The 21,449-nt window shown below is 36.8% G+C and overlaps 1 protein-coding gene across 1 annotated transcript; it reads left to right on the top strand.

Moving 5' to 3' along the window:
* The first annotated feature begins 665 nt into the window (after positions 1-665).
* LOC150075789 (mitochondrial ribonuclease P protein 1 homolog) lies at positions 666-18,594 on the top strand. The gene is made up of 3 exons (XM_090387728.1): positions 666-1,418; positions 2,543-2,642; positions 18,396-18,594. The coding sequence occupies exons 1-3, from the start codon at positions 782-784 to the stop codon at positions 18,532-18,534; spliced, it is 876 nt and encodes a 291-aa protein (XP_090243854.1). The 5' UTR covers positions 666-781; the 3' UTR covers positions 18,535-18,594.
* The last annotated feature ends 2,855 nt before the right edge of the window (positions 18,595-21,449 follow it).

The raw sequence follows: 21,449 nt of genomic DNA, 5'->3' as shown, positions 1-21,449 counted from the left end.
CTCTCTCTCTCTCTCTCTCTCTCTCTCTCTCTCTCAACAATGAATGTCAGATTTAAAATCATCTGACATTGTGTTCCTGCCGAAACATGAAACAAAATAACCACCATGCTAATCGTAGGAGCTGATTGGAAAATTAACACCATTCTCGGCAAATTGAATTCTAACATCTGTACAGATAAACTTAAATCGCAAAATAAGCAAAAATAAATCATTATGAGTGCGGTTTATAACATTCCCTATTTTCTTGTAAAAATTCTTCTTCTGTGTGGCATAAAGAAACTAAATACGATCACATTTGTGACAGTTGTTTTGGCGATTCATACTCCCTCTGGTGGTTATAGCACGGTTTAAGACTATTCTGCTAGTTTATCTGTAATACAGATGTTAAAGTTTTTGTAATTTATTAGATTTCTTCTATCTACTTTCGAGGTAGATTCAAAAGCATGATATTTTATGTTCACTTCGCTGTTTTCAGAAGTATTGCATGTGTTATTTGTTTGCCTGTTTGAACAAAATGTGTTCAAACTTTTGTTCCACATTTTGTTCAAACACATTTAAAATATGCTCTTCATGTTCTGGAAAATTGATGTCTACAAGTATGAAAAGAAACTCATTTATGAATCATAATGGCTACAGATTTCTCCAATTATGGCATAAAGATTATATTTTTGCTAAAATAAGTGTAAAATGTTTTTGCTCTGTTAGATTTAATGCCGATATTTCAAAGTTTAAACACCTAATTGACGATGTCAATAGCGAACGCAAGTTAAAATTGATATGTATGGAGTACGAAGCAGAAAAAATTGCAGGCTTGTCAGTGCCATCAGAATTAACTGTAAGGGACATGGCAGAATTAATAATGATCGACTCTTATTCCGGTAGGCAAAGATATTTTACATATTTGTATCGGATAGAACGATGCAAACTGAAGGAAAAAGAAATTAAAAAAGAGCGATTACTTGAAAAGACTCAAAAAACATGTGATGAACCAGCGTCGCGCGATCTTTTTAGTTATGGGTTGGGGAAAAACTCTTTGTTTATGAGGATACGACCACAGTCAATTATTCGTTTCTATAATTACAGATTAGTAAATGCTCTATTGTTTGGACAGAAAATTGTAGTTGATTTGGATTATGAACAGTGTATGCCAAGAAAAGAATGCAAGGACTGTGCTTCCGAGATCCTGAAAATGTATGTTATTAATAGGAGAAATCAAATTCCCTTTAATATGCATATTTGTAATGTAAAACCAGATAGTTTCATTATTAGTAGAGCTCAAACAGGGAACACTTTAAGGTTTGCAAATGTGAGTGAACAGAGCTACCTGAACTTGTTTCCTAAGCAAGATATTGTATATTTATCACCTCATGCAGAAGAGATACTGCATCATTATGACCATAATGCTGTGTACATTATAGGTAGGTATTACAAGAAAACTTCAAATTTAACTTTTTTTAAAACGTGATTTCAATGCCAATACAATTTTTTAGAAGTTTTTACAAATTTTAAGCTATCAGTTTTGACTAATACAAACCATAAGTTACAAGGTGCTAAACCATGCTGTCTATTGACCAATCTCATGTGAAGATAGTTCTACAAGATGGCACTTTGTTCCATTGAGCCTAAGCTGAATTTTACTCTGTTTGATTTTCAGATAAGATGATTAAAAATTAATATTTAGACAAGAACTAATGTTTTTATCAAAACAAATTTAATTGCATAGATCAGAGGTTCCCAAACTTTCTCATTTCACAGCGCCCTTAGTGTTCAGTAATTTTTTCTTGCCCCTTGGCCAAAAGAAACACCTAACAGTTCTGTTTATTAAGTAGTTAGGTCCAAACAACTTAATAAGTTATGTTGAAACTGTGGACTACCTCAAGCTAGTAGTTTGCATGGTGTCTGACAGATGTTGAGTGTCGCTGTTTCCCCTCAAAAATTTAAAATATCCCACGGCAAAAATTTTAAATTAAATTAAAATATCCTGTGAGTTTACTGTGGCACTGCAGTGCACAGTTTGGGAACCGCTGGCATAGATTAAAATCTTAGCTTCATAACATAAAATCCATAACAAAACACCAAACCATTTCCCATCACATCTTACATGAAAGTAATACTGAAATGCTAATAGAACAACTTTCTTCAGATTCACTTCAGATTTACTCTTGCTGTGTCAGTGCAATGCAGTTTTTAGAAGAATCGCCTGCTATTTCTACGAAGTGCAAATTAAAAGAAGCATTACAGGAAAGTTATTGTTTCTACTCGGACAGAGCTGTGAAATTCACTGCGAAAATTCATGTTAATTATGCTATTATGGTGATAATAGTTAAGATAATATTTTTATCAGATTGGTAAATTGAAGTATGTTGATGCTATCTAATTCATTAAATTTTGCCTTAAAAATTTTTGAAATTATATGAAAAAATTTCACTTGTCAGATATAATTATTACCTTATAAAGTTATTATTGCCGTTCCTGTTCTCATCAGTTACAAATTTGAGATAATCAGATTTTGATATTATCTTATTTTATATTATTACCTTAGGTGGATATATTGATAGATCACATGGTAGGCCACTGTGCTTAGCCAAAAGCAAGAAAGAAAATATTACAGCTGTAAAACTTCCTTTGGATGAATATCTCTTGTAAGTATGAAATTTTGCATTTATATCAAGAAGTAAGTCCTAAATTAGGACGATCAAATTTTAATGAAAACTTTACAGACCTTTAACACAGGTAATACCTACAACACATAATAAGTATTTTAAATTATATTACCATATTTCTTCGATTGTAAGACGCACCTTAATTTCAGAAAGAAAGCTTTGATTCTAAGAAAAATAAATAAATAAAATAAAACACTAAAATAAATCTAACAAATATTTTTATTATAAAATGAATTCAATTTACTAACAACAATTTATCAGAAGGAAGTGTTATTCATCACTTCCTTCTGAATCGTTGATATCTGCATCTGAATCAATATCAGAGTCTACTTCACATTCAGGGTCAGATTCTTCTGAGACATCGTTATCTTCATTATCCCATAATATATGATCTTCTGAGCCGTTGAGAGCGTTGGTGATGCAACATTTTTTAAATGAGGGCTTTTAAATGATATAGGCCTAATGACTCTGATGAACAACTGTACAGAGAAATAGTGTGCTAATAAAACAGAATGTCTTATAATGGGGGATTTTAACTACCCAGATATTGACTGGAACTTGTTGGTTGGTTACATGCACAATAGCAACACTTTTCTGGATTTATTGGGAGATTGTTTTCTACAGAAGCATGCTCGAGAGGCAGCCAGAGGGTGTAATACTCTAGATCTGATTATCAACAGTGATCACAGTGTACTGATGAGGGATTTACTTAAAGATGTAACTACCATCAGGGGTAAAGGGAAGGATTTTTGCTATCATAAAGGTGACTACAGTGGCTTCAGACAGTTTTTAAATTCTATACAGTGGGAACAACTGATGTTACCAACTGCAAATTCTAAATGGGAAGCATTCATGGAATTAATCTTGGAAGCTACTAGGCATTTCATGCCAACTAAGAAATATTGTTTAAGGTTTAGGCCCAATTGGATGTCAGAAGAACTAATGAGACTTGTGGCAGAAAAGAAAAATGCATGGCATGCATATAAATTATCAGGTGACACAGAAGCCTATGGTACATATAAGCTAGTTTGTAATCATGAGAAATGATTACAGATTAGCTTATATGATTATGAGAAATCTTTGGCAAAGGTGCAAAGAAAAACGGCAAAGACTTTACTTCTTTATGTGAATGTAGATTTTGCATCTACATTCACACATGAAGAATTCTGTAGGGAACTGGAAGATAGAAGCTTATTAAATTCTAGCAGCGAGCTAAATGATTTTGTAATAACAGAATAAAGTGGGGAAGAAATTGTTGAAGTTAAACATAAGAAAGGCACCAGGGGTGGATGGAATCTATCCAGTTATATTAGAGGCAGCAAAAGAAGTAAGCAAACCCTTAGCCATAATTATGAAACCTCCCTTAGACTCAGGGGAGATCTACACGGACTGGAGATGTGCAAATATATCCATAATTCATAAAGGGGGATCAAAGAGTGAGGCGAGTAACCAGCAAAATCCCCCATTATAAGACACTGTGATTACATCAGAGTTTCGTATAATGGGGGATTTCTTCCCAGATATTGACTGGAACTTGTGAGTTGGTCACTCGCACACTAGCAAGGCTTTTGTGGATTTATTGGATGACTATTTTCTACAGTAGCATGTTTGAGAGGCAGCCAGAGGGAGTAATACTCTTGAATTGGTTATTAGCAGTGATTCTTCCTGCGTTAAGAATCTGCAGATAAAGGAACCACTAGGTGGCAGTGATCACAGTGTGCTGATGTGGGATTTACTCAAAGATGTAGCTACCAACAAAGGTAAAAGGAAAGGTTTTTACTTTTTTTAATGGTGACTACAGTGGTCTCAGACAGTTTTTAAATTCTGTACAGTAGGGTTGACTGATAATGTTAAAAACACTGAATTCTAAATGGGAGGCCTTCAAGAAATTACTCTTAGAAGCTACTAGGCTTTTATCACCAACTAATAAATACTGTTCAAGATTTAGATCTAAATGGATGTCAGATGAACTATTGAAGCTTGTGACAGAGAAGAAAAAATGCATGGGATACATATAAATTATCAGGCGACACAGGCCTATTTTAGATTACCTAAGTTAGTCTGTAATCAAGTAAGAATGGAGGTTAGGCAAGCAAAGGCTGATTACAAGAAATCCTTGGCAAAGGATGCAAAGAAAAACAACAAAGACTTCTTTACTTATGTAAACTCTAGAAGGAAGGGCAAGAGTCAGATTGGTCCATTTGATATCGCTGGTTCAACTGTTGATGATCCTGCTCAGGTAGCTGACAAACTGAATGAGTATTTCAAATCTACAATCACACATGAGGAGATATTCTGGGAGGGGAATGCCGGAGGTTTTTTTAACCTCTGGCAGGGAGCTAAATGATTTTGTAATAACTGAGAGTAAAGTGGAGGAAAAATTGTTGGAAGTTAAACATAAGAAAAGCACCTGGGGTGGATGGGATCTATCCAGTTATATTAAAGGAGGTGGCAAAGGAAGTAAGCAAACCCTAAGCCATAATTATGAGAGCTGCTTTGGACTCAGAGGAGATCCACATGGATTGGAAATGTGCAAATGTGTCCCCAATTCACAAAGGGAGACACAAGTATTTACAGACCTGTTAGTTCAACTTCTGTTCAGGGGACATTAATGGAGGCATTGGTTAAAGAAGCACTGCAAGGTCATCTAGACAAGACTTCAGCTATATTTCGCACATAGCAGGGATTTGTTAAGGGGAAGCCTTGTGTGACCAGTTTGATTGGATACTATTATGCAGTCACAAAGGAAGTGGATGCAAAAAATAATTTTGATATTATATACTTGGATTTTAAGAAAGCTTTTGATACTGTTGCACATGGAAGATTACTGTACAAATTGGAGCAGTATGGCATTAAGGGCAATTTGCTGCTATGGATAAAGAGATAATTGACTAGGAGAAGACAGTGGTAATCAATGGCCATTGCTCTTCATGGACTAATGTTATTAGTGGAATCCCCCAGAGTTCGGTGTTGAACCCATTGTTGTTATCTCTAATTATTAATGAAATTGATGAAGATATATTAGGTTTAATGTCCATGTTTCAGACGATACGAAGATTGGCAGGGTTGTTAATGACAGTACACTACTGCAACAGGATCTAGAAAAATTGAGCAGATGGACTCAGACGTGACAACTGAATTTTAACATTGACAAATGTAAAGTACTGCATGTGGAAAGCAGTAACCCAAGAAAAACGTAGCAACTCTGTGATACTACACTTAGGGAAGTGTAGAATGAAAAAGACCTGGGGGTAATTGTACAGTCAGATATGAAATTTTCTGACGAGTGCACACAAGCTGCCAGAGAAGCTCATAGGGGCTTGTCAATGATAAACAGGAATTTTGCTAGCAGGGATAAGGAGGTGATTATCTCCTTGTATAAGGCAATGGTCAGACCACACCTTGAGTACTGCATACACGTCTGGAGGCCTCATTTTAGGAAGGATGTAGAGCTCCCTGAACAAGTACAGAGAAGTGCAACAAGATTAGTGAATGGAACAAAGGGTTGCTCTTACGAAGAAAGACTTAAGTTCTAGAAATTGCAGTGTCTGGAGACTAGGCACCTGCGAGGAGATCTGATTGAGGTGTATCTGATAAGGCCTTGAATTGTTTGAGCAAGCTCAATGCCGATGGGATTCTTCCTCTTGCCAAGATTAATTGCCCGAGGGGGACTTAAATTCAAATTGAGGAAAGACAGTTGTAGAATAGATCTGCAGAAATTTGCCTTTAGCCAGCCAGTGGTTGATTGATGAACAAACTTCCATCTGTCATTGTAGAAGGTCACAGCTTAAATAAATTCAAGGCAGAACTAGACTAACATTTGGAATGAATAGATGGGCGAAATGAGAAGGTTTATTTATTTTTTTAGTCTCATGCTGTATAAGCTTTGAAAGCATTATATGCTTCTGCTAATTCTAATGCTAATTGTCATATTAAGTCGTATTCAGTAAGTAGCTTTATAATCCTAGTCATGCTCATTAGTTTATTTTTTAATTTAGCCAGAGATTTTGTAGATTACTGTAATATACATAGAACCTTTGTATCATTTGAATTTTGAGACCATTTTTGTAATATGTCGTGAGTGGTAGGGGAATTCTAGTGTTTTAAGTCTGGTAAATAGGTAACTGTAAAGTTCGAATCACAGGTTGGTGTTGGTTGGATAATTTTATTATGTATTGTAATTAACTTATAGCTTTCAAGCGTAACAGTATAGCCTAATGCATATAATGCAAACTTGGTAGCGTGGTAATATTATTGCTGCGTAACTGGAGAATTGGAGTAGGATTATTATTGCATTTAACTTTTGATTTAGAATTAGAATCGTAGTAGTGATTCTCTCATTACAATGGGGAATTGTTGTAACTCATCGTTTATAATTGCTTAATGAACCACATTCAACTTTTGCTGCCATTGTTTTGCCCCTGTTATTGCTTCTGGCCACCTGGCTCCTACATCCCGAAGGATGGCACTGACTTGTTAGAAATTAGTTTTGTGTAAACAAAAGCAGTTTATGGTAGCTACAATGTCAAGTGCACTCTGAAAAACATCTTTCTGAAGGATGAGTTGTTAAATTAACAAAAGAATAAAAAGTTTTTCTAAGTTATTTACATGCACTCCCTTGTTCTCCATGGGTCAGTTGAAATTGTTACCCCAGTTCAGTCTTTTGCTACCATATACAGAAATCTTTTTTTCTGTTCCATTTTATCTGAGCTGATGTCTTTTTTGGAACTTGTCTTAAATTAATTTAAAATTTGTTTATATTAAATCTTATCTAGCAGTGTCATGGCGACAAAAGTTAAACAGACGGAATTAAGCCTGGAAATTAAACTAAAAATTGTACAAGAGGCTGATAGGATGGAAAAAAGCAAAATGGACATTGCAAAGGAATATAACATCCCTTTACCTACTTTATCTACAATACTGAAAAACCGAAAAGACTTGAAGAAGTGCATAACACTGGAGCAGCGATGAAAAACAGGAAACGAATTTGTGGTACAAAACTTTTTGATTCGTACCAACAAATGCATGCATCTAATTTGCCAATATCAGGTCTGTTTTGCAATAAAAGGCAAATTATCTAGCTCAGCAACATGGAATTAGTGACTTCAAATGCATCAGTGGCTGGCTCCAAAGATTTAAAAGCAGGAATAACTTGGTTTCGCAAAATATTTGGGTGAGTCTGGATTAGTTGACAAAGAAAAGGCTACAGGCTGGTTGTGTTCTGTACAGTCCATTTCTTGAAAAATATGAGGCAAAGGATATTTTTAATCTGAACGAGACAGGTTTATTTTATAATTTGCTGCCAAACAAAACATTTGCTGTTTGAGGAGCGTTTTATCATGGTGGAAAATTTAGTAAACAAAGACTCTCTATTCTGTTATGCTGCAATTGAGATGGCAGTACAAAACTACGCTCACTTGTGATTGGTAAGTTTTCCAAGCCAAGATGTTTTAAAGCAGTTAACCAACTTTCCTGTGATTATGAGGCCAATAGAAGTCCTTGGCTTATGGTCAAAATTTTTCAGTCTTGGTTATCAAAAGTGGACAGAAGAATGTCTTCAGAAAAAAAGGAACATTTTGATGATTCTAGATTGTTGTAGAGCACATTCTGCCGAGACTTAAGTTGACAAATATACGACTGTTGTTTTTATCCCCCAATACCACCCGTTTAATGCAACCACTGGATCAAGGCATTATTTATAACCTCAAGAGAGCATACAGAGCCCTCCTGATAAGGTACTTAATCTGCAATATAGAAGGAGGAAAAAATTTGCCAAATTGGAATGTCTTGGATGCTATCCTTAATCTTGTTATTGCTTGGGAGAGTATTGCATCAAGTGTAATAATCAGCTCCTTCAGAAAGAGTGTTTGTTTGGAGAGAATATCATCGAAAAACATGGTCCAGCTGATGAATGCGATAGCAATATTGAGGGATGGAGGAATTTGAAGGAGAATTTGAGGTGGATTTTGTTGGCGAATTTGAAGAGTTTGTGAAGGTGGATGATGAAGTTGGTACCATTGCAATGCCAACACCAGAAGAGCTGCTGAGCACCAAACAAAATGATGTTTTTGTTACCAGCAACAGTGAAGAAGCACACACATAGCCATCTGAAAAATATGCCCAAAATGCATTGAACATAATAGAGAATATGTTGGCCTGCAGTAACATTGATAAAAAAACAACTATTGCATTTGATAATGTCTGTGCTGTAGTTAAAAATGCATATAGGACAAAAATTGTGCAAACAACATTGGATTTTTTTTTAAAATTAGATTTTTTTTTTTTATGTAAATCCCAAACATGAGAGGTATTAGAACCTATGGTACTTAGTACCGTGCTTGGGTTAGAGGTTGAGAAGACGAAAGAAGATATTTGTTGACATTGGACTTGAACTTCTGTAGGCTGTAATTTTCAGGAAATACTTATGAAGGTAGGTTGTTCCAGAAAACAGCAGTTGAGTGGATAAATGAGGAAGATGAAAAGTTGGTTCTGTGAGTTTGAAGTTGGACAGTAAATGGATGTTGGCTGGTGGCGGCACATGTTCGGACTGTTTTGAAAGACAGAGTGGGAATTATAGAAGCCAATTCAGAAGAACAGTGCCCTTGGAAATATCTGTAGAAGAGGCATACAGCACAAACAGAATTTCTATGAGACAGCGAGTGGAGAGACTCTGTTAGAGATGAATCATTAGTTAACCTAACTGCCTTCTTCTGAACAGAATCAAGAAGCCTGAGAGAGGTTTTGGGGGCACCACCCCAGATGTGGGAACAATATTCCATGGTAGGGCGGATTTGCAATTTGTACAGAGTGAACAGCTGTTTGGAAGAAAAGTAAAGGCGAGAACGAAAGAGAAAACCAAGTTTTTTAGATGCAGAGGAACCAATATTTGTAATGTGCTTGTGCCAAGAGAGATTAGAAGTCAGGGTGATCCCCAAAAGAGATGGCGCCTCCGTAGCCAGGTGGGCAAGAGCTGCAGTGCATAGCACACACTTCTTGATTAGACCCGGGGTTCGAGCCCATGGCTACCAAATACGGAGGATGCAGAAAGGTCAGGGAATGACCACCGCATATACCCGGAGCAATATGGCCTTAGTTGCTAATGCTCCTAAAAACCAAATAACAACAACAACAACCAAAAGAGATATATCATTTTGCCTAGAAATCGGAGTGTCACCAAAGGTAAGCATAGGAGCAGAAGAATCCTTTTTGCGAGATATAAGACAAAACTGAGTTTTAGAAGGATTGAAATCAACTAGGTTGTCTTTGCCCCACTGGAGAATTACCTGGAGATTGGCATTTAAGGAATTGGTAACAGATTTTCAAGAAGTTGAAGCTGATTGAGGTTTCTCAAAAATGGAAAGTGAAATGTAATGTGCTATCATCGGCAAAACTATGGATAGGATTTCCAGTCAATGCAAGAAGGTCACTAATATATAAGAAGGAAAAGAGTGGGGGAAAGAACTGAACCTTGGGGGACACTGGCATTAGTAGAGAAGTTAGAAGACAGAGAGCCATCTACCATCACCCTCAGTGAGTGATCAGAATGAAAACTGGATAACCAATTACAAAAAAACAGTTGGCAAACCATAAGATGGAAGCTTGTTTAGAAGATCTTTATGCCAAACACGATCGAAAGCCTTTGAGATGTCAAGAGCAACTACTTGTGTTTCACTGAACTTTTCTATTGAATTAGTCCATAAATGGGTAACATAAGCCTGAATATCACCAGTGAATCGACACTGACAGAATCCATATTGCCGATTGTTGATCAGACGGAAGGTTTCTAGATATTTTAAGAGTTGGCAGTTAATTGATTTCTCCAATGCTTTAGAAAGAGTAGAAGTAATTGCAATGGGATGATAATTGGATGGGAGGGATTTGTCACCCTTTTTAGGAACTGGCTGGATATGAGCAAATTTCCGAGCAGAAGGAAAAACACCTTTGGAATAAGAAAGTGAAAAACAGCGGCAAAGAACAGGAGTAAGTTCAGGAGCACAGGTTTTAAGAACTAGTGGAGAAATACCATCGGGACCTGGAGCTTTCTTAGCATCAAGATTCATCAAAATCCTTTTGACGGAAGACAACAGGAGGCACTGAATGGAGCATGGTGGGAGGTGTTTTACCAAGATCATTAATACATGAGTTGGAAGAAAAATGGGATGCTAGCAGGTCAGCTTTAACCTTGGCTGAAGTGACAACAGAACCATCTGGTTTGGACAGAGGTGGGAGAAGAGATGGGCAAAAATTGTGGCCAATAGCTTTGGCAAGAGACCAGAATGCTCGGCTACCATTAGGGCAGGAAGCAAGTTTTCTACTCTTAGCCTGTTCAAACTCTAGTTTGGACTGATTAATAACTGCTTTACAATTGTTGCGAGCTTCAGTGTAGGCAGAAAATGAAACTGAAGAATCAGAAACAAGCCTATTATGATAGGCAACGTTCTTTTCTTGAACAGCCTTAGCACATTTATTGGAAAACCAAGGTTTAGATAAAGGATGAGATTTTAAAGTGGAGTGTGGGATAAAGGATTCCATTCCTGCAAGAATAATTTCACTGAAATGATCTGAGCAAACATTGACATCAGTAGTTTTGAAACAGTAATCTGAACAAGGAAAAGAAGAAAGGAAATCTCGCAGGTCATTCCATTTTGCATTCCTGTAACGCCAAATAATACGAGGTTGGGAATAGCCATGAGATAAAGGCTCCATTGGAGAAGAGACAATCACCGAGTTGTGATCTGAGGTGCCTGAAGGACCACTAACTTCGACCGTGTACTTAGAAGGGTTGTTTGCGAGAAAAAGATCAAGCATGTTGGCTGTATGGTTAGGATTGTCCTGTATTCTTGTAGGTAAACGAATAATCTGTGCAGGGTCATTAGTAATTGCAAAAGTCTCAGCATCTTGACCAGCTGGGTCGGTGTGAGTAGAAAACGGAAGTCAGCTGGAGTTGTGAACATTAAAATCACCAAGGAAAATTACCTCATTGTTAGGAAAGTTGGACTGGAGAAAGTCAAGTTGCAAAGAGAGGAAGTCGAAGAGCTCCAAGTGATTAGTCGAGTTGGTAGAACGGTAGAGACAACAGATGAATTTGACACAATAAGGTAGAGAGATTTTAAGCCAGAGAAGATCAAAAAGAGGAGATTCCAAATTACCAAGTCTCTGACAGGGAATATCAGAACGGACATATGCAAGGGTACCACCTTTGAGGCGAAAGGTGAATAATTTGGGCAACTGAGATGAGCAGTAGTTGAATCAACCGATAACTGAGATTCTGTCAGAAAAAGTACATGGGGTTTGGCAGACTGCAAATGGAAATGGACATCGTTGAGATTAGAATTGAGACAACATATATTTGTGATATGAACTAGGAAGTGTTTGTGAGGTTTAGGTCTTTTCGCAGATAAGCTTACTCTATTAGTTTGACAATTCATGGTGTATTCAATAGTATGAAGTAATGAAATTTTTGGATATGATGTACACATGGTAAGAATATACTCAGATCCTTGACATAACATGGCCTCGACAATGCCCCCCCCATACACACTACTTGGACTCCCTCCAGTCACTATCTGGCAGAGTAGAGGTAGTAAGATTATACACTAGCTGATCCGGAAGCATCCTAGAGAGTTACCATTAGGTTCGGTCCGGTGTACTAACTAGCATCTGGCCTGCGAACACCCTTTTAGAACTGTACCCTCAAAATGTAAGGAAGATTGGATCTCGCCACGATGTTCATCGTAACCTCAAAAGTCATCAATCATACTGCATGATGGAAGAGATTGGGAAGGGTTGACCGGAACTTAGCTCTGGAGACTAAACATGGTTTCCACCATTTCAAGGCTCCAATAAGCAAAGTGGTGGTATTGCATCGGTTGAGGAGAGTCATCTACCACCTAGTACTGCCTGGTAACACAGAGGGGGGCGGCATTCCTCCATGTGGTGTGGGGGCACACCTCGACCCCTGCTTACATTGGTTCACACCTGGGTGGTCACCCATTGTGTGCTTGTGCATGGAGGTTATACTCAGGTTTACTAACAGGCCCACTATCGTGAAGGTGCAAGCAGAGGATTTGGCTGTCACAGACCATCCAGACGTCGCTGAAATTGGGTCCACTTGACTTGAGTGTCACCTGAATATCAGTTCCATCAGCATTTTAGACTCTGAGGCAACAAGTACAGCTTGTCTGGCATATCTGAGAGAATGTCTGTGACAACCTCAATGACCAAAGATTAATTTATTAAAAAGTTAATGGTTAACCATAACAATGTTGAGTTAGCATTGTTATGGGCATTTATGAGAGCATGAAGAACATGATGGTGCCCTTAAAGGATTTAAATTGGGAGCCCCACATTTGTGCCAGAGCTTGCACTTGATATCAGGCAACACAGTGGCTATCCCCAAGGTAGAATGTGCTGGTCCCACGAGTTAGTTGTTGTTGGTGGCTCTGTTGTCAGAGAAACTGGAAATATAATGTGCAAAATGGATAGGTGGAATAGAGCCGGGATATATCTACTAAGGGCAAAAGTTGATGATGTTGCAGAACAGATATCATCTTTTAAGGGCACAAAAGGTGATACTTTTATATAAATTGGCACTAATGACATTAAGAGTAGGAGTTCTGCAGACTTACTTAAGAAGTACAGAGCAATGTTGAAAAAAAGTTGTGTGTTAGGATTAAATTGGAAAATGTCTACAGTTTTGCCGAGCCACAATAGGAGAGGAGTATATGATGAGAGCCTTTCAATCAATTTGACCCTGAAGAGGTTGTGCAAGGCTCATGGGATAGAATTTTTCTTAGCATGGTCTGCACTTGTTAACAAGATACTGTTTCTACAGGGATAGGATATACTTACATAGAAAGGGCGCAGAATATTTACAGATGCCATTGAGGCAGTGTTTGGTGGGCTGGAAAACTGCTAGCTTGGCGGAGATGCACTTATAAGTAGATTAATAATAGCCACAGGTAGAGGTGAAAGTGATTCTTGCACTGCTTCTATGGAATGAGCAGCAGCCTGGAAAGCAAGGTGCTGTGGATTTCAAGAACTGCTGGCAGTCATCATGAAACAAGTAAGTCATGAAACAAGTCAGTCATCATGAAACAAATCCATTAGCTGTGTTAGGGTAACTAGGAGTAAGAACAGGTGCACGTATACTTGAACGTACACCAATGCTAGGAGTATAGTAAATAAATTTGATGAATTTGAAATACTAGTCAAGACATCAAATGCAGACATTGGACATTGTAGGGATTTCAGAGATGTGGTGTCACTCAGATATAAGGGATGCAGAATTTGAATATGGGAAGTACAATGTTTACAGAAAGAACAGATAGGAATGGGGGGGGGATTTATGCTCATAGTTAAGAAGCACATAAAATCTAAGCCAGTGCATCCAGTTGACATGGATGGCCACCCAACAGAATTGATTCAGTTTGGTGTGACATAAGCATTGGGAAAGCAAAATTGAGAGTAGGAGTGTGTTATAGGTCCAATGACTGATAAGTACAATGAACAACTGTACAGAGAAATAAGTGGGCCAGTAAATTGGAATGTTTTATAATTAGGGATTTTAACTTTCCAGATATTGATTGGAACTCGTGGGATGGTCACACACACGTTCTAGTAAGAATGTTTGTATTTTATGGGAGGACTCCTTTCTATGGCAGCATGTCAGAGAGAGAACAAGAGGGAGTAATACTCGATCTGATTATCAGCAGTGATTATTCATGCAATAAGAATCTGCAGATAAAAGAACCACTAGGTGGCAGTGATCACAGTACATGTATATTGATTAGGGATTTACTTAATGATATAACTACCATCAAGGGTAAAGAGAAAGGTTTTTCTTTCATAAAGGTGACTACAGTGGTCTCAGTTTTTAAATTCTATAATGGGGTCAACTGATGAAGTTACCATCAACAGATTCTAAATGGGAAGCATTCAAGAAATTAATCATAGAGGCTACTAGGTTTTTCATACCTACTATGAAATACTGTTCAAGGTGTATTCCTAAATGAAAGTGAAATGAACAAATGGTAAAGAAAAGAAAAATGCTTGGGATGAATATAAATTATCAGGCCACATTGAAGCCTGTGGTAGATATAAACCCAAATCAAGCAACAACCATGACAGGCATATCCCTATCCCTTTGATTTTGAGTGCTATTTTCATGTTGCCTTCAATTAAATATTTATGTTAGTTTTAAAAGAAGAGATAGCAACATGCATTGGATGATTTCAAAACAGTTTATGTTTAATGGACATTTTATTTGAGTCATATGAAATAAACTTCTAGCAGGGATAAGGAGGTGATTATTCCCTTGTATAAGGCAATGGTCAGGCCACACCTAGAGTACTGTATACAGGCCTGGAGGCCTCATTTCAGGAAGGATGTAGAGCTGCTGGAACGAGTACAGAGAAGGGCAACTAGATTGGTGAATGGGACAAAGGGGTTCTCTTACGAAGAAAGGCTTAAGTTTTGCAAATTACAGTGTCTGGAAACTAGGCACCAGCGGGGTGATCTGATAGAGGTGTACAAAGCCTTGAATGGTTTGAGCATGCTCAATGCTGATGGGATTCTTCCTCTAGCTCAGAAAAATCACCTGAGAGGGCATAAATTCAAATTGAGGAAAGACAGATGTAGGATAGATGTGCGGAAATTTGCCTTTAGCCAGCGGGTGGTTGGTGGGTGGAACAGACTTCCATCCCTTGTCGTGGAAGTTGATAGTCTAAATAAGTTTAAGGCTCAGCTGGACAGGTATTTCGAACGAACAGAGGGGTGAAGTGGAAGTGGTTATTTTTATTTATTTATGTTACTTTTTTTTTTTTTTTTTTTTTTGGCTGATGCTGCATAAGCTTGCTTTCTTGCATCAAATGCCTCTACTAATGCTAATGCTAATGCTAAAAACTTGGAAAATGTAAATTTATGTATGTATCCCCAGTACCACACATGCAAAATATAAATTTACACACATACTCCTGAACAGATTAATAACAAAAACAAACTGTTCAAAACACATCCACTTGAATCCAAGACTTTACTGCATATCTGTTAGAAAAAGAAAAAAAAAAAATCTGATTGTTGGATGTCTATTTGTCCAATTTTAATGAAATTTGGATTGGCAGACAGAACAAACTTTCTAATAGAGCCTGTTGCATAATTTCATGAAAATCCAATCATTGGGAATTGAGTTATTGCATTTGGATATCTAGATGGACATGACAAACCGAATAGGCACTTTACACATTTCTTAACATGTCAAAAAATTGGAACCTGTAATGGAACTGCTCATAGCATAAACATATAGATTTATTTTAGAATGATGTTCTAAGAAAGTATATGTTTGGGTAATTTTAATTTTTCAGTTCAGCATTCTAAATTTCTCTTTGCAACTTTTGCGAAACTGTACTGCCATATGGCCAATATCGCTGTTTTAAGTGAAAGTATGTCACGAATTTAATGAAATTAACATATCTTTTATATGGAACATGCTGAAATGTGGATATTACATTAGCACTTTAGCATCATGTTAAAAATATGCAAGAGCAGGCACTTTATTGTATTTTGTTCACCAATTAATTTTTTTTTTTTTTACCAATTAGTTTTCTTTTGAAAGATAAGAAATAATTTAAAATGGGGTACTTTAAAATTTTATCCTTAATTTTAACACCATATCTTGGGGATTTGCAGCAAAATCTTGGGGTAGTGAAGCAGGAAAAATTGAAACAAGGGATTCATAACAATGGAAAAATAATACAAGCAAATGCACATGTTACTCTTTTTATACTTGATGCAAATTGAAAGTGGCTACCATACTGGAGGAATACTATAGTCGACAGAAATTCTACAGGCACTTCAAGATCACTCACTAGCATCTGTCCTGTCTTTTACTACATATACATTTCACTCACATAATTTGTTGTGCCAACTGCTGAAAGAAAGCATAGTCTTTCTTAAATCAATAGTTTGTTACTGCTGTAGATTGTAACCTTCCCCCATGCCCTGTATATTTTAAATATATTTAAAGTGCTGCTCTAATTTTTGTTAATTTAGTTAAAAACAAACAGAAATACGAAGTGTGGCTGTTAAATAACAAGACTGTTATTTAACAGTTTGCAGCCACTACACAACCAGAACCATCTGTTAAACAAAGGCACAGCAGTTAATCTACAACCTTTACCTACTTGTCTGCAAAGTTACATTCTAACCGACTAATTCACATTGCAGTGAGACAGGTTTTTTTTACTTTGTGTTTTTGCAAACTGCAAAAACACAAAGTAATAAAACAATTGGAAGATCCAGAATTTCTGTGTATTGTAATTACTTCTGATGAAAGTTGGCTGTTCCAGTACAACCCAGAAACTAAAAGAGAGTCAATGCAATTGAAGACAAAACAATCCCCTAGACCAGTGGTGTCCAACCTGTGAATAATTTTTATACTGCCCGCACAGAAAGTGAAATAAAACAGCATTTTAGAGAGTCATGCCACTGTGTGTTATTCATTCACCTTAATATTGAAAAGCAGTGAACCTTTTCAGGTTGTAAATTTTCTAAAGTGAGCATTTCAAAGCAAAAGTTAAGTATTTTTAAAAAAAAACAAAAGTAAATCATATTTTTGTAATTTTAATAAAATCCACAAAGTAAATCCCTGACATAGATTTGTTGCACATAAGTGTTAGGAATTTGCATTTTTTATATATAGCCTTAAAATACAAAACCGTAACATGAAAACAGAAACTTACTTTTACATGTAACAAGATATGAAAAATGTAACACTAATTTTTCTCGAATTGCTCAGTGCAGCCCGCAAAACAAATTTAACCTTGAATACAAATGCTGTACGGGAAAAGGTTAGACACCAATGCTCTAAGCTAAAAAAAAGGACAAATGCAAAATTAAAAATGAAAACCATTGTTGTTTCCTTCAATATTAAAGGAATTATTATGGCTGAATATGTCTCATTAGATTGGACTGTCAATCAAGCATATACATTGAAGTTCTGACAAGGCTGTGTGAAATTTTGTCAAGTTTGTATGTTTTTCTGTTTTGCAAGAATACTGTGAGCAATTCAGCAATGGTGTACATAGAATCATATGTATTACTTTTCCTACACAATTTCTGCTTTTATTGAATTACTTGTCAGGATTGTTTTCTTTGGTGGAACGATACCTTGTATTATTTGTGACAAAACCTTTTAAATGGGAACTTTAAAGCCATCAATGAATGTGAAATTCTACCATACATGTTTTCTCAAATGATTTTGATCGAACCATGCTTCATCTAAATAAATGATTGGTTAAAGATATTTTTCTTTTCCAAACTGTCTGCCATTATTACATTTTTTATAATTAAACACCAGTTTTTTTTAAAAATCATTCTAGTTGAATGATAACTTCTAGTAAAACCAGATTTTTTCTTTATCACTTCTGATAGCTTGTGGCATATAGGATATAATCCACGATTGTAAAATTCCTGAACTATACAACAAATGACTTTGTTTTAAAAATCCAGTCCTGTAAGTTCCTTGTGTGAGATATTTCCCTTGGTGATTAAAAAAAAAGGTCCAGCATTGTCGTGAAGCTCCTCTATTGTTTGGGAATTTGCTTTAGTACAAATCCTTTGATTGAAAGGATATATTTTTAGATTAGTTAATTCAAAATATTAAAATTAGGATTAGATAAATAGGTTATTTCTTATAATAATGAAGGAAATTTAATATAATACATATTCTTATAGGTGGGGTCATGGCACCAAGTCCTTGACACTGTCTGTTTTAATTCAAGTAATGTTAGAAATGAAGAAAAGCAATGACTGGAACAGAGCTTTCAGACTTATTCCTGAATGGAATCTTAAGAGGCGTGGCCACTGTGTGTGAGCAAATGATGGAATAACTGCATTGTAAAAGATGTAAAATGAATTTACAAATAGCTTGTTGTTCATGAAAAATAAACGTAACTAGTTTTGGAGTGTAAATAAAGTGGGATGAATTTTACATCATTGCTGTGACTTTTATTTTTTAAAAAATACATAAAATTAAGTCTGGGTAGAAAAGTGGAACTCCAAGCTGTCAACACTGTATTGTGGAAAGTATTTGGTAAAAATCTGGAATATTTAAATGTAGTTGTAATCCCCACTTAATACAACAGATGGATTCCGAAGATGTATCATATTATGTGAATACTGAAATTTCATAGAAAACCATGCAAAAGGTGACGCATCCATGCAAAATAAAGAGAGTAATAATTATTGTATATTATACCATATTTTCTGGACTTTTTACATTATACGTATTTAATTCTGTTACAGCTTATAATTAATAAATTCAAACAATAAAAACAAATTCAGCACTGGTTATTCATGCATTAAGAATCTAGGTGCTTCTGTAGCCAGGTGGGAAGGAGCAGCAGTGCATAGCACACGCTTTTTGATTAGACCGGGGTTCGAGCCCGTCACCACCAAATATGGAGGATGCGGAAAGGTCAATGAATGACCACCGCATATTCCCGGAGCAATATGGCCTTAGTTGCTAATGCTCCTAAAAACCAAATAACAAACGAACATTAAGAATCTCCAGATAAAGGAACAACTAGATGGCAGTGATCACAGTGTACTGATGTGTGATTTACTCAAAGAGGTAACTACCATCAGGGATAAAGGGAAGAGTTTTTGCTTTCGTAAAGGCGACTACGATGGTCTGAGACAGTATTTAAATTCTATACAGTGAGACCAACTGATCATGTTACCACAGCAAATTCAAAATGGGAAGCATTCAAAGAACTTATCTTGGAAGCTACTAGGCTTTTCATACCAACTAAGAAATATTGTTCAAGGTTTAGGCATAAATGGATGTCAGGTGAACTAATTAGACATGTGACAAAGAAGAAAAATGCATGGGATACATATAAATTAATGGGTGACATGGAAGCCTATGATAGATATAAGCTGGTCTGTAACCAAGTCACAAAGGAGATTAGGCAGGCAAAGGCAGTTTATGAGAAATCCTTGGCAAAGGATGCAAAGAAAAACAGAAAAGAGTTCTTTACCTATGTAAACTCTAGAAGGAAGAGGATGAAACAGATTGGTCCACTGGAAATCGATGGTTCAACTGTTGATGATCCTTCTCATGTATCTAACAAATTAAAAGAGTATTTTGCATCTACATTTACACATGAGGAGTTATTCAGGAAGTGGAATGTCAGAGGTGAAGTAAACTCTGGCAGTGAGCTAGATTTTGTAATAACTGAGAGGAAAGTGCAGGAGAAATTGTTGAAGATAAACACAAGAAGGGCACCTGGGGTGGATGGGATCTATCCAGTTGTATTAATGGAGGCAGCAAAGGAAGTAAGCAAACCCCTAGCCATAATTATGAGAGCTTCTTTGGACTCAGGGGCGGTACCCATAGACTGGAGAGGTGCAAATGTTACCCAAATTCACAAAAGAGGATCAAAGGCTGACACAAGTAATTATAGACCTGTGAGTTTAACTTCTGTTCCAGGAAAATTAATGGAGGCACTGGTTAAAGAAGCACTGCAGGATCATCTAGACAAGACTTCAGTTATAGCTCGGACACAGCATGGTTTTGTTAGGGAAAGTTTTGCCTGACCAATTTGATTGGATACTATGATGCAGTGCTGCACAAATTAGAGCAGTGTGGCATTGGAGGCAAATTGCTGCTATGGATAAAGGGATGGTTGAGGAAGAGAAGACAGAGAGTGGTAATCAATGGACTCTGCCCATCGTGGACTAATGTTATTAGTGGAGTTCCTCAGAGTTCAGTGTTGGGTCCATTGTTGTTTTCTGTATTTATAAATGATATTGTGATGGTATCAAGTTTAATGTCTAAGTTTGTAGACAATAAAAAGGTTGGCAGGGTTGTTAAGCACACTACTGATGCTATGCTGCTGCAGATGGGCTGAGAGGTGGCAATGAAGTTTAACATTGACAAATGTAAAGTACTACATATGGGAAACAGTAACCCCTGAGCAACGTATCAACTCTGTGGTACTACACTGACAGTGGTAGAGAATGAAACGGACCTGGGGGTAATTGTGCAGGCAGATATGAAGTTCTCTGAGCAGTGCAGACGGGCTGCAAGAGTAACTCATGGTGTCTTGTCAATGATATACAGGAATTTTTCTAGCAGGGATAAGGAGGTGATTATTCCCTTGTATAAGGCAATGGTCAGGCCACACCTTGAGTACTGTATACAGGTCTGGAGGCCTCATTTCAAGAAGGATGTAGAGCTGCTGGAACGAGTACAGAGAAGGGCAAGAAGATTAGTGAATGGAACAAAGGGTTGCTCTTATGAAGAAAGCCTTAAGTTTTGCAAATTACCGTGTCTGGATACTAAGCACCGGCGAAGTGATGTGATAAAGGTGTATAAAGCCTTGAATGGTTTGAGCAAGCTCAATGCCGATAGGATTCTTCCTCTTGCTCAGAATAATCACCTGAGAGGGCATAAATTCTAATTGAGGAAAGACAGATGTAGGATAGATGTGTGGAAATTTGCCTTTAGCCGGCGGGTGGTTGATTGGTACAACAGACTTCCATCTGTTGTTGTGGAAGTTGATAGCCTAAATGAATTTAAGGTTTAGCTGGACAAATATTTCGAACGAACGGAGGGATGAAATGTGAGTGGTTTTTTTTTTCTTACATCATATGCCTCTACTAATGCTAACATGGACCAGAGGAAACTAAAGGTAAGTAAATATTTATGCCTGCAATTGAAGAATCACAGCACGTGTTTTTCTTGTTAGCCTAATTACAAATCTCTGACCCGTTTGAGTTGCT

The sequence above is a fragment of the Mastigoproctus giganteus genome, chromosome 13 (assembly GCF_048544385.1).
Source record: "Mastigoproctus giganteus isolate SK-2022 chromosome 13, ASM4854438v1, whole genome shotgun sequence".
In the NCBI taxonomy this organism is placed as follows: Eukaryota; Metazoa; Arthropoda; class Arachnida; order Uropygi; family Thelyphonidae; genus Mastigoproctus; species Mastigoproctus giganteus.
The sequence above is the reverse complement of the archived record's forward strand: the minus strand, read 5'-3'. Positions and strand labels throughout refer to the sequence as shown.

Bases quoted from the DNA above. Each gene is read 5' to 3' on its own strand.
- LOC150075789 (XM_090387728.1), top strand. From the start codon at position 782: ATGGAGTACGAAGCAGAAAAAATTGCAGGCTTGTCAGTGCCATCAGAA. The intron at 1,419-2,542 runs GTAGGTATTACA...TTATTACCTTAG, and splicing joins TAATGCTGTGTACATTATAG to GTGGATATATTGATAGATCA. The intron at 2,643-18,395 runs GTAAGTATGAAA...ATATTCTTATAG, and splicing joins CCTTTGGATGAATATCTCTT to GTGGGGTCATGGCACCAAGT.